Source organism: Manis pentadactyla, chromosome 13 (assembly GCF_030020395.1).
Source record: "Manis pentadactyla isolate mManPen7 chromosome 13, mManPen7.hap1, whole genome shotgun sequence".
Lineage (NCBI taxonomy): Eukaryota > Metazoa > Chordata > Mammalia > Pholidota > Manidae > Manis > Manis pentadactyla.
This window is the reverse complement of record NC_080031.1, coordinates 107,485,071-107,498,910: the sequence shown is the minus strand read 5'-3', so window position 1 is coordinate 107,498,910 and position 13,840 is coordinate 107,485,071. Positions and strand designations below refer to the sequence as shown.

The 13,840-nt window shown below is 47.3% G+C and overlaps 1 protein-coding gene across 3 annotated transcripts in view; it reads left to right on the top strand.

Annotated features, from left to right (window-relative positions):
- HTR4 (5-hydroxytryptamine receptor 4) overlaps positions 1–8,926 on the top strand; it is a 140,848-nt gene extending 131,922 nt beyond the window's left edge. For all 3 annotated transcript variants that reach the window (XM_036894386.2, XM_036894368.2, XM_036894377.2), the window contains one exon: positions 5,467–8,926. In XM_036894386.2, coding sequence (XP_036750281.1) covers positions 5,467–5,554 — 88 coding nt within the window. In that variant the 3' untranslated portion in view covers positions 5,555–8,926. The remainder of the gene's footprint in view (positions 1–5,466) is intronic.
- The last annotated feature ends 4,914 nt before the right edge of the window (positions 8,927–13,840 follow it).

Below are 13,840 nucleotides of genomic sequence, written 5' to 3'. Positions count from 1 at the left end.
AGTTAATGTCTGGATTCTCTAGTCTGTTCCATTGGTCTGTGGCTCTGTTCTTGTGCCAGTACCAAATTGTCTTGATTACTATGGCTTTATAATAGAGCTTGAAGTTGGGGAGTGAGATCCCCCCTACTTTATTCTTCTTTCTCAGGATTGCTTTGGCTATTCGGGGTCTTTGGTGGTTCCATATGAATTTTTGAATTATTTGATCCAGTTCATTGAAGAATGTTGCTGGTAGTTTCATAGGGATTGCATCAAATCTGTATATTGCTTTGGGCAGGATGGCCATTTTGACGATATTAATTCTTCCTAGCCATGAGCATGGGATGCGTTTCCATCTGTTAGTGTCCCCTTTAATTTCTTTTAAGAGTGACTTGTAGTTTTCAGAATATAAGTCTTTCACTTCTTTGGTTAGGTTTATTCCTAGGTATTTTATTTTTTTTGATGCAATTGTGAATGGAGTTGTTTTCCTGATTTCTCTTTCTGTTGGTTCATTGTTGGTATATAGGAAAGCCACAGATTTCTGTGTGTTGATTTTGTATCCTGCAACTTTGCTGTATTCCGATATCAGTTCTAGTAGTTCTGGGGTGGAGTCTTTAGGGTTTTTTATGTACAGTATCATGTCATCTGCAAATAGTGACAGTTTGACTTCTTCTTTCCCAATCTGGATTCCTTGTATTTTTTTGTTTTGTCTGATTGCCGTGGCTAGGACCTCTAGTACAATGTTAAATAACAGTGGGGAGAGTGGGCATCCCTGTCTAGTTCCCGATCTCAGCGGAAATGCTTTCAGCTTCTCGCTATTCAATATAATGTTGGCTGTGGGTTTTTCATAGATGGCCTTTATTATGTTGAGGTACTTGCCCTCTATTCCCATTTTGCTGAGAGTTTTTATCATGAATGGATGTTGAACTTTGTCAAATGCTTTTTCAGCATCTATGGAGATGATCATGTGGTTTTTGTCTTTCTTTTTGTTGATGTGGTGGATGATATTGATGGACTTTCGAATGTTGTGCCATCCTTGCATCCCTGGGATGAATCCCACTTGGTCATGGTGTACGATGGTTTTGATGTATTTTTGAATTCGGTTTGCTAAAATTTTGTTGAGTATTTTTGCGTCTACGTTCATCAGGGATATTGGTCTATAGTTTTCTTTTTTGGTGGTGTCTTTGCCTGGTTTTGGTATTAGGGTGATGTTAGCTTCATAGAATGAGTTTGGGAGTATCCCCTCCTCTTCTATTTCTTGGAAAACTTTAAGGAGAATGGGTATTATGTCTTCCCTGTATGTCTGATAAAATTCCGAGGTAAATCCATCTGGCCCGGGGGTTTTGTTCTTTGGTAGTTTTTTGATTACCGCTTCAATTTCGTTGCTGGTAATTGGTCTGTTTAGATTTTCTGTTTCTTTTTGGGTCAGTCTTGGAAGGTTGTATTTTTCTAGGAAGTTGTCCATTTCTCCTAGGTTTCCCAGCTTGTTAGCATATAGGTTTTCATAGTAGTCTCTAATAATTCTTTGTATTTCTGCGGGATCTGTTGTGATTTTTCCTTTCTCATTTCTGATACTGTTGATTTGTGTTGACTCTCTTTTCCTCTTAATAAGTCTGGCTAGAGGCTTATCTATTTTGTTTATTTTCTCGAAGAACCAGCTCTTGGTTTCATTGATTTTTGCTATTGTTTTATTCTTCTCAATTTTATTTATTTCTTCTCTGATCTTTATTATGTCCCTCCTTCTGCTGACCTTAGGCCTCATTTGTTCTTCTTTTTCCAATTTTGATAGTTGTGACATTAGACCGTTCATTTGGGATTGCTCTTCCTTTTTTAAATATGCTTGGAGTGCTATATACTTTCCTCTTAAGACTGCTTTTGCTGCGTCCCACAGAAGTTGGGGCTTAGTGTTGTTGTTGTCATTTGTTTCCATATATTGCTGGATCTCCATTTTGATTTGGTCATTGATCCATTGATTATTTAGGAGCGTGTTGTTTAGCCTCCATGTGTTTGTGAGCCTTTTTGCTTTCTTTGAACAGTTTATTTCTAGTTTAATGCCTTTGTGGTCTGAAAAGTTGGTTGGTAGGATTTCAATCTTTTGGAATTTACTGAGGCTCTTTTTGTGTCCTAGTATGTGGTCTATTCTGGAGAATGTTCCATGTGCACTTGAGAAGAACGTGTATCCTGTTGCTTTTGGATGTAGAGTTCTGTAGATGTCTATTAGGTCCATCTGTTCTAGTGTGTTGTTCAGTGCCTCTGTGTCCTTACTTATTTTCTGTCTGGTGGATCTGTCCTTTGGAGTGAGTGGTGTGTTGAAGTCTCCTAGAATGAATGCATTGCATTCTATTTCCTCCTTTAGTTCTGTTAATATTTGTTTCAGGTATGTTGGTGCTCCTGTATTGGGTGCATATATATTTATAATGGTTATATCCTCTTGATGGACTGAGCCCTTTATCATTATGTAATGTCCTTCTTTGTCTTTTTTTACTTTCTTTATTTTGAAGTCTGTTTTGTCTGATACCAGAATTGCAACACCTGCTTTCTTCTCTCTGTTGTTTGCTTGAAATATCTTTTTCCATCCCTTGACTTTAAGTCTGTGCGCGTCTTTGGGTTTGAGGTGAGTCTCTTGTAAGCAGCATATGGATGGATCTTGCTTTTTTATCCATTCTATTACTCTGTGTCTTTTGATTGGTGCATTCAGTCCATTTACATTTAGGGTGATTATTGAAAGGTATGAATTTATTGCCATTGCAGGCTTTAAGTTTGTGGTTACCAAAGGTTTAGGGTTAGCTTCTTTACTGTCTTACTGTCTAACTTAACTCGCTTGTTGAGCTATTATAAACACAATCTGATGATTCTTTATTTCTCTCCCTTCTTATTCCTCCTCCTCCCTTCTTCATATGTTGGGTGTTTTGTTGTGTGCTCTTTTTAGGAGTGCTCCCATCTAGAGCAGTCCCTGTAGGATGCCCTGTAGAGGTGGTTTGTGGGAGGCAAATTCCCTCAACTTTTGCTTGTCTGGGAATTGTTTAATCCCTCCTTCATATTTAAATGATATTCGTGCTGGATACAGTAGTCTTGGTTCGAGGCCCTTCTGTTTCATTGCATTAAGTATATCATGCCATTCTCTTCTGGCCTGTAGGGTTTCTGTTGAGAAGTCTGATGATAGCCTGATGGGTTTTCCTTTGTAGGTAACCTTTTTTTTCTCTCTGGCTGCTTGTAATACTTTGTCCTTGTCTTTGATCTTTGCCATTTTAATTATTATGTGTCTTGGTGTTGCCCTCCTTGGATCCCTTGTCATGGGAGTTCTGTGTACCTCTGTGGTCTGAGAGGCCATTTCTTCCCCTAGTTTGGGGAAATTTTCAGCAATTATTTCTTCAAAGACATTTTCTATCCCCTTTTCTCTCTCTACTTCTTCTGGAATGCCTATGATTCTTAAATTATTTCTTTTATATTGATCACTCAGCTCTCTTAAAATTCTTTCATTCCTGGAGATCCTTTTATCTCTCTCTGCATCAGCTTCTCTGCGTTCCTGTTCTCTGTTTTCTAGTCCATTAATGGTCTCTTGCATCTCGTCCATTCTGTTTTGAAGTCCTTCCAGAGCTTGTTTTATTTCTGAATTCTCCTTCCTTAGTTCTTGCATATTTCTCTGCAAGTCCATCAGCATGGTTATGACTTTTGTTTTGAATTCTTTTTCAGGTAGACTGGCTAAATCTATCTCCCCAGATTCCTTCTCAGGGGAAGATGTAGCAGATGCCGAAGCTGTCTGGGTTAGTCTTGTCTGAATCATATTTTTTTGCCTTTTCATGTTGACAGGTGCTATTGACTGTCAGCTGGGAGGGCCAAAATTTTCACTTACTACTGGCCTTTCTTTACTGGGGCAACTGCGACCCCTAGTGGCTTGTGTTGGGTAATTGCGTGTAGAGTGGGTCTTTGTGTCTTGCCTGGCCGGAAGGGAGAAATTTCCCTTTCTGTGGGCGGAATTTGTCTCAGGCTGCTTCTCTGCTTTCGCAGCGCCCGGTGGGGTGATGGATGGGGGGGCTGCTTGACTGTTTGCCTCCGTGAGGGGTCTCAGAGCTGTTGCCCAGGGGGTTAGTGCACCCGGTTTTCCCTGTAATTTCCAGCTGCTGTACTGTGACCTGGGTTGTTTCCGTCAAGCTGTTAAGTCCCTGTCCCTTTAAGACTTTCAAAAAAGCCCCCGCTTTTCTTTGTCACAGGGGCATCAGCTTCAGCACCCGCTCTGAGGTCTACCCCCTGTTCTCCCAGTATCCAGGGCCCCCTGGGCATATACTGTGTCTGCGCTCTGGCCCGGATGGCGGGGGCTGGGTGTTCGGCAGTCCTGGGCTCCGTCTCCCTCCCGCTCTGCCTATTCTTCTCCCGCCGGGAGCTGGGGGGAGGGGCGCTCGGGTCCCGCAGGGCCGGGGCTTGTATCTCACCCCTTTCACCAGTCGCTGGGTTCTCGCTGGTGTAGCTGCAGTCTGGCCACTGTCCTGCGTCTTCTGGTCTCTCTTTTAGGGCTAGTTGTGTTTGTTGTATTTTCAAAAGTATATATGTTTTTGGGAGGAGATTCCCACTGTCCTACTCACGCCGCCATGTTCACAAGTTTGTTTTTTATCTTAACTGAAGACCCAAAAGGCAGATGATACTATACTGAAAGATTTAGGCAGAATAAATTTTCTGATCTTCCTGTGTGCTTGTAAAATCCTCAAAGTCTCGTTTGAATTGGTGCTGAGGAATCCTATCTTGAATGTTGAAAGGATGATGATGTAGAATGACATTGACTAAGATGATACCAAACCAATAAAAATGAATTTTAACTGAGACAAATGTCCTATATTTTGGACATTAAATAAATATGGACAAATAAACAAGTAATAAAATAAATTGCACCGACAGCTGTTTGTGTCAAAAAGGTACAAGTTGGCAACAAGCTCAGTACAGCCCACCAGCACAGGACCGTCGGCGGAAAGGGACTTGGTGTGGGCCTCATCCACAGAGGTGACCTGAACTGGTGATACGTGTGGATACGCCAGGCTCACTGTGCGGATCTGTGCTCTTTCCTGGTACCGCATGTCCAGAGAGATGATCACAGTAAGGGTTGTGTTCAGAGGACAGTGCCCACTATGGGCAACAATCTGGAAACCGTAATGAACTATTAAAGAAAATGGGAATGTGGAGCCTGGAGAAAAGGAAATTTGGAGGATACATTTAGTGGAGGGAAGGAGTTTAAGTGGGCCTGGAGGGCACAGTATAGTAGTTCCACTGGGTTAAAGTTGTAGGAAGGCAGACTTTGTCTAAACATTAATAAGTTGTTTCTAAAAACTGAAGTTGTCCCCAAATAATGTTTCATGGCTGTTCACTGGCAATTCTTAAGAAGGGGCTCACCGGCCGCCCACCTGCACAGGGGGCGTTCCTGCACTGGGCGGGGGGCTTTATGTGAGATCATCTGTGACACCGTCCCAACTCTGAGGTTCTGTGATCTTCTCCCCTCTCCAGGGATGCAGTGGAGTGCGGTGGCCCGTGGGACAGTCAGTGCCGCCCTCCGACAAGTCCTTTGGTGGCTGCTCATTCCAGCGGCACCTAGGCCCCTGGGCAGTGGCTCAGAAGACGGCCATCCCTCTGAGAGGGGGCCAGCCAGGTCCTAGGCTGCTGCGCGTCGTGGCTGCATCTGGTGTCCCCTCACCCGAGCTTCCTGACCATCAGGGCAGGACCCAGGCTCAGGGCTTCTCCAGGATTCCGACAGGCGGCGTTCGAGGGAGTTGGGGGGCTAGAAGGCGCCCTGTTCATGGGGGGCTCTCCTCCAGAGACCCCCCGTGAAGGGCTCTCCTCATTTCCCAGCACTCCCTCTTCCTGGCGTCCCGCCCTGGCCTCGCACTCTCTGTTGTCCCGTGTGTGTCCTCTTCTCCTGCCTGATTTGTCTCGCTCCTGTTCCAAGTACAGCCACTCACTGTGTCCTACCTCAGCCAGACTTGTCCCCAAATGCGCCTTCTCTGCTGTGTCCGCTCACAGCCCTTGTGCCTGTCTTGGTCAGAGTCGTGTACCAAAAGCACACATTTTCTGCTTGTTCACGCCCACGGCAGTCATGCTCACACCGCCCACTGTCTGCCCTCTGTCCTGTGCTATGCTGGACACTGACACTGACACGCTGTCCCCCCGGCGTCTGGCGCTGTGCAGGCGTCCTCTTGGCTGGGCCCTGGCCGGCTGCAGACCACCACTTGCTCTTCCTCACGCGCAGGGTCGGTCTTGCCTTCAGGACTCGCTCCATTTACTCACCGTGAGGAAGCAAGGGCGAAGATCTGCCAGAAGGAAGCAGTCTTTGCACCGACCTCGGAGGGAAGTGAAGACAGACAGCTCCCCCCTGTGCCATGGCCTCGGCCCTTCTGCTCTGAGCTGCCCACTTTCTTCAGGGACTGGAATGGGGCATCTTTTTCTAAAGAGCCTTGGGCAGGGCCGGCAGCATCGTGTGTTTATCAGAGACTTTGGAATCTCTCCCTGGAGCCTGTGGGGCAGCCGTGGTACCAGCGTACAGCCCTTGAATCTGACCTTGCCACTCCCAAAGGAGAAAACTGCTGGAAGCTCACGCCACAGAGTCGGTCATTGGCTGCAGTCCCCCTGGCGGGCGGCGGGGTGGCAGTGCGGGCGGCAGGGAAACAGCACTTGACTTGAAGTTAGGGGACCCGAACTCCAGGCCTGCCTCTGCTCCCAACAGGCTGTGAGGTCTTGCCCAGGCCCTTCCACCCCTGGACCTCACTTTCTACACCTGCCGACTGCAGCTCAGACCAGGGGATCTCTAGAATTCCCGACCCTCCCTAGGACACAGGATGCCGCGACAGCCGTCAGCTACGCCGGGGAGCCACGGGCTGCCTGCCTCTTGAAGGAACGACCCTCCTCACGTGGGCCTCTGAATCCCTGGACCCTGCCGGCTTTGCCCTCAGGTGGGCCTGGATGGCATGCAGAGCTGAGTTCGTGGCTTCTGCCAGCTGCCCGAGACAGAAGGCCCGGGGGAGTCGGCCGTGGCCCAGAGCCGCGTGAGGTGTTCACTGGATCGCGGCTGTGATTGGGTGACAGCTCGGGGCTGTATCTGATCTGATTGTTCCTGCTGCTTAAGGAGCGTCAGTCATCATTTCCATTGATGTTTACATTAGTTCTGGAATTAAACTAGACAGGAAAGAGATTTTGGAATGAAGAAGAGAAGGTTGCCCAAAACCATCCAAATGCCAAAAAAAAAAAAAAATCTCTGTCCTATGAAATCCTAATTTTATTGGGGAGAAAGTCATGCCTTAGGGAAGGGAAAAGACCTCTAAAGAGAAACGCTCTTTAGAACTCCTGAACGCTGTTGAGAAATACGGCACCGCGCGAAAATGTCCCCTGTGCAGGCTGAGCCCCACTGAGCCGGGGGGTAGGTTCCGCTGGGGAGTCTATTCTTGTCAAATGTCAAGAACGTCCATGTAAGTCCTGACTTGCTCCCTGACTCTGGACTGATCCCCTTTGCTTTTCCAAGTCACCGTTCCTCTGCCGTCGTAGGTCGGGGCTCAGGAGGCAGGCACGTTGTGAGGACAGTCCTTACTAACACAGTCGAGGGAGCAGCCAGGCGCTGAGTCCCAGGTCCTGGACCTGGCGGTGAGCCCCGAACCATCTGCTCCGCCTGCCGCGCCCAGTGCCCACCAGCTTGCGAGCGTGCGGGAAAGAGGGTCGTGGCAGCGAAGCAGAAGGCTGCTGAGTGCCCTGCTGACCTACTGTGTCTCCCTGAACGACAGCTGGACTTCTCTGGCCTCAGAGAATCTCCTGCCTACTTCACAAAGCTGTTGTGGAGATAAATAAGATTGTTTTTGCGAAAACATCCTATAAATCATAAAATGCCATTTTAAGTTTATTGTTACTTTGGATGGGTTTGGATGCCCCCGACCTCCCAAGGACTGAGAACTTCTTTGCCGAGAGGTGAATGCGTAGAGAACGGGCTTCCTGTATGGAGCACCGGTACCGAGGAAGCGCCTTGGGGGTCCAGTCTTCCCAGCCTGCCCCTCCTCATTTCGCATCTCGGGTGGCCCAGCACAGACCAGCATTGCAGATTCGTACGTCACAAACGGTCTCATTCGAAGGGATCTTGTTTTCGAAGTAAAGGAATGCATGGAGGGTGTTGGCGACCATAGGCTAATTTTTGTAAGAGTGAGCCTAGCTTTTCATGTAAATTCAAAGTCACGAGGAACAAATGCAAGTGCTTTTTGCCAAAAACATTATTGGGAGAAAAAAGACCTTGGTCATTAAAATTATCTTGTAAACTCTCTCTCTCTCTTTATATATATATATATATAAAATGGGAAAAAAATAAAAAACACAGATCAGATAATGAATCACCAGCTGACAAGAATGTTATAGAGTCTGTAAAATACTGACCCTGATAACTTTGAGATTTTTTCCTTTGAGATTTTTCCTAATCTGATAATCTATGTAAATAATTATTAATTACGGTTTAATGTTACTTAGCCAACACCTTAATCTTGTCTACACTTCTAATAAAGCAGAATTGCAAGCGGGGCCACCAGTATAGTTTATGATGCCCTGAGTTCCCTTGTACGATCAGCTGGAAAGCTCATGTGCACCCGTCAGATGGACCGTGGAGCCCACATAATGTCAAAGGGTCATGCATTTTGATGATAGTTGTAGCATGGGTTTTATGAGATCATCAGTCATACCTCTGGTTCTGATGCTAAAGCTTTGAAGGTATCAGGATCCCCAGTTGTGATCTGTTCCTTTGGAAAGTGTCCGTGGCTTCATGAGGACCTACTTTTTGATGCAGCTCCCAGGACTGTGTCCTGGGAACAGCAGGAGCTTACATAGTCTTTGTTTTGTAATTGATAAATTCTATTTATTGATAAACATTGATAAGCAACATGTATGTTTATATTTGTGCATTCTGTACATGTTTATATAAATTAAAAATTTATATAAGTCTTAAGGCTAATGACTGAATTTTGAATACACAATAAAATGCCAAAGTCTGTCCCATGCCTCTGTTATGTGGCATTTATCTGTGACCTCTGGAGCCCAGCCCGTCCCTCAGAAGCTCAGGGAGTTTGAAGCTGGAGAATTTTCTGTCTTCAGTATCAGGTCCTCCGCCAGGTGAAGCCAGAAGCCAGGACCCCTGTGACCGCACCTGTCATCCGCTGCCTTCACTGGGGCCTCACGTGCTGGGACAGCGCTCTCTGACGCAGTCCTCCCAAGAGCCGAGGGCGGGGACGGGTCCGGACGGCCACTCTCGGCACACCCCAGAAGAGCCATTCAAGGCAGCATGGCGGCTGGATACCCAGAGGCCTTGGGTGAGGGTCGCTGAGCGCGCGCCTCCTTGCTGAAGCCAAGTGTCACGGGCCCCTCAGAGCCTGCAGTCCCCTCTCTCGCCCTGGAGCCCCTGGAACATACGGCCGAGAGTACATGTCAGTGAAACCCAGGCCCGTCTCTTCTGGGTGTGGGCAATGGAGAGACCCCCCTCGACAGCTGGCAGCAGGGCACCCATCCAGATCTCCCGTTTAACCCTGGGAGCTCCATCATCTCACATATGACGTGCAGGGGGTGGATAAGAATTTGGTCTTAAAATCAGAATCCTTCTTTTTACACATTTGACCAGGAGCCCCTTTGCATGAAGGTCAAAGTAAGTTGGGGACAGGTAGATGTGGACCCTCCATCTCTGCTCAGTATCACCCATCCCAGGAAAGAGCCTTTGTGGGTCTTTCCCAAGGGTTTTGAGCCTAAGGCCCTCAGCAGCTGGACCAGGCGTTCTCCTCTCAAAGTCCATGATGGTGCCTGGTTTTCCCCCGTCCTTGGTTTTCCTGAAGCATCATAAGACTCATGAGAGCTGTTTCTTCAGATGCCTTCCCTCAGAACCACACCCATCCACTTACTTGCAAAACCGTTTCCCCCGTGCAGAAAATGCCCGTCTCCTGAAACTGTCATCCCAGAATGGAAACCTGAGCACTCGCCGCCTGGGAAGTGCCCGCCGCACAGGCAGAGAGCCCGGCCTCAGAAACCCGCCTCACTGAGCCTGGGGCGACGGCTCTCTTTCTGGCTTTTCCGTCCAGATGATCTTCTTCACTTTGGGGCAGTGGTTCTCTGGGCCCATGCAAAGGCAGGGAATTAACATGGATTTGGTGCTCGCAATGTACTAGGTGGGTTCTGCGTGTTACAGAGTTAATTCTGTCATCAGCACCACAACACTCAAAGCAACAGATTTTTTTGAACACCTACCATGATGGGCAGGCCCTGTTGCCTGAGGTGCATCAGTGAATAATACCGACAAGATCTCCGCGCTCCCATCAGGAGCCAGAAAATAAACAAGGCGCTGTGTACATATATTAGACAAGTTTACTCAAACATGCTACAGAGATGGGGCAAGGGTGTGCGTGTTACCTAGGGTGCTCGGGGAGAGCTTCCAGGAGGGGGTCAGCCCTGTGACTGGAGACAACGGTGCTGAAGAAGAGTCAGTCGTGGGTCGCTCTGGAGGGATGTGACGTCAGGCAAAGGGAGCCCAGATGCAAAGACTCCAGCACAGGAATGAGCTTGGCACGTGCGGCTGGGGCTCCGTGGATGAGGGGGCCGTGCGGGGAGGTGGGGTCAAAGGTGAGGGAAAGCGGGTGATACTTCAGTAGCCTTACACCCCATCCATCTGTTACTTGCTACGTGGAGGCTTGGCTGGAAGAATTTTGTATGAAATCTTACAAGGTAAGCATCATTTTCCCATCGCATAGACGTCACTGAGCTGCACGTCAGAGAAGTTGACCTAGAATTTTCCCAAGAATGCAGAGAGGACCTGGAGCTGGAATGGATCCCAGATCCTGCCAAGCGGAGCCTTTGTCCCCCAGGCACTCGCTTGGGGGAGGCCTCTTCTCTTTAGCAGCAAAAATCTTCTTTGAAACAGATGAGTTCTCTTCTCTTCTTGCACACCTTTTACTGTTTGCCTCCCTTCTTTCTCATGGAACATTGGCGGTCTAAACAAATAAAGTTGCATTTATGCAGTGGTTCTTCATTGATTTTAAATAAGCTAATTTCAAGTAGCATCTAATTAGCAGTGAAAACCAATTCTTGACCAGCGAGAACGTGGTTTCCTCTTAAAACTATTCATTTTATCAGAAATAAGAGGAAATTCAATCTGGTTACATAATCATCCGATTTTTTTTTCCCCCATGCATTTCCTTATCTCTACCCTTCCTGACATCATCCTTCTACAAGTGACGTCATCTTCATCTGCACTGGGGCAGAAGGCTCTAAAACACAAGTTGAGCATGCCGTTTTCCTGACCAAAACTCAAGGATTCCTCATTGCCTACCAAATGCTGGGTTTTCCATAGTTTTCCCACATCTACTGTTCACAGTGTTTACCTCCAGTTATTCCTCTTTGTTGCTGCAAAACACACAATATGCCTCGTGTCACACTGGCTTCCTCTTTGCATCTCACTCTTTCCACTGGGCGCACACCTCCCGACATCTCTCACCTGGGCCATCTCAAATGCTCCCTTATACTTGACGTCTTCCCAACCGCCAGGACAGCATGAGGTTTGGACCCATTCAAATCCCTTTGGTCTCTATTTGTTCTTCTCCTGTTACGTTCTCCTATTAACGTTTTCAGTGTGATTCACTGACTGTGTCCATTCTGAGCTTCCTACCAGATTTTGAGCTCCCTGACAACTGAGGACAATTCTTGTTGATAATCTTTTTTTTTTATTCTCATGCCCAACATTGGTTTTTATGCACTAGAGCTGGTCAATAAGTTCACTGAATTCACTTGCTTGGAAGAATTTGGTGGTGTCATTGTTTACAGCATCTGCACCGCACTGTTCCACTTGCTGCCTCTGGCCTCCAGACCTCCCCACTGAGCTGCCTTCTTATACTCCACCCACCACAAAAGCTGCAGCCTTCTGATAAGAGGAATATCTTTCTGTGACATCTTTGAGAAAATCAAAATGTTTATCATATTTCTAGCAAATAGCGAAAGGATTTAGAGTTTTGACATACCATTATTTTCCTGATAGATGGCAAGGTTTTTTTTCCTTGTTGGTTCATGTCTGTCTATTGAAAAAGAACTTAAGCTTAAAGTTTTGTATTTATAACATGCAGTGGTGAACCTGACTGAAGTTGTGTGAGTTTCTTGACATTGTACAATCCTAGAGAACGTCGGCTACCATTTCCAATAATGGCGTTTAAGGAGACAGCACAGAGCATGGAGTGGACGGTGGGCAGACCGGGCCAGGGATGCAGGATGGACAGCGAGAGCTGCTGAGGTGTGATATAGCGTGTCCACGCGCTGTCAGGAAGCAGGGCCCTGCCCCCAGCGTCCCAACTAACTGGTGGTGTGACTCTGCTCGTAGAAAAAGGACAGGTGTCTCCGTTCCTTTCGGGCTTAAGTCGTGCCATCTATGAAGTGAGAAACTTTTTGTGGTTAAGAGCCTGGGCTTTGCTATTCTGGGGACATAGGTTTAGATTCAGGCTCTACCCGTTACTGATCATGTGTGACTCTGAGCAAGTTCCTGATCGGGGAGCCTCAGTTTCTCCTTAGATAACAATGGCGCATCCCTGGAGGGTCACTGCGGGGTCTCAGTGGATGGAAGCTCATCAACGGGGGCGCGTTGGCCCTGGCGTGTGGTCGGCGCTCCCTGAAGTGGGACTTACTGTTATCACTCTGTGCTCCGTGACATTTGAAACTCTAAAGCCACATGTGGAGACATGGAAAGGGTGTTGAGAAGCCAGGGCTGGAGGAGCAGGCGGTGTGACCCAGAAGGGCAGGCTGTGAGTGCCGTTCAGAAGGCAGAGACGGTCGGGGGCCGGTCATGGACTCTGAGGAGGTGCACGTACCAAGATGCGCAGGAACAGGGTGGCCGTCACCCAGAACCTCGTGAAAGAGCGCGTGGGACGCCTCCATCTTCTCCAGTTCCTGGGTCTCCTGAGCCGCAGTCACGCTTCGCCATCTGAGAGAATGAAGGGACACGACTTAACTGAGTACTTAAGACGTGTATCAGCACTACCTTCACACTCTACATGTCTTGCAGCATTTAATCCTCAGAAACGTATTGACTGGATTGAATCCTAGCCACTCAAATTGCTCGCTGTGTTTCCTTGGGCACATTAACTGACTTCTCTGAGTCTCAGTTTCTTTGGAAGTAAAATAGAGGTGTTAATGCTACCTGACTTACGATGTTGTGTGATTTAAATAAAATAGTGTATATGATTGCAATTAGAACACCACCAGGCAGATAATTGGTAGTTTTTATCATTTTGTATTGTCATTTCGTGTAGTACCTTCCATTTTATGGATGAGTAAAGTGAGGAGACTAGTTTCTGAACCAAGGTCATGTGAGGAATAACGAGCAGAGCCGGGCTGCACACCCAGGTCAGCCTGTCTTGAGAATCTGTATTCTGTTTTAGAAGGTGAGAGACAAAAGCAGTGCCATCAAATTTTGAAGAGGAGACTTTTCCTCTGAAATTAGAGGACATTTTGTAACATGTGAGTATCCTGGTAGCTTAGATGGATGGTCCTTTAAATTGGTCTGGAGCCTTGGATGAGAGATCAGATAGATATTATCTGTGTTTTTAAGAAACTTGTTTGCGATCAGATAATTTAATTTCAGTTGAGTCTGTCTCAGTATTGAATGGCATCAGGGGGTCGCATCACTTCACTACAGCCACAGTCCCCTGAATCAGCACAGTAGCCATCAGTATAGGGTCTGCCAACAGGGCCCAAATGGGGCCCATATGCCAGAGCTTGATGATGGAATTCCTGGCCACAGGCTGCCTCCCGCCCCCCGCCCCACATCCTTTCTCCACAGCCTTGTACCATCTCTCTGCATCATCCTCAGGAACTTGCCGAGAAGGAGGCTCTGAGTCAT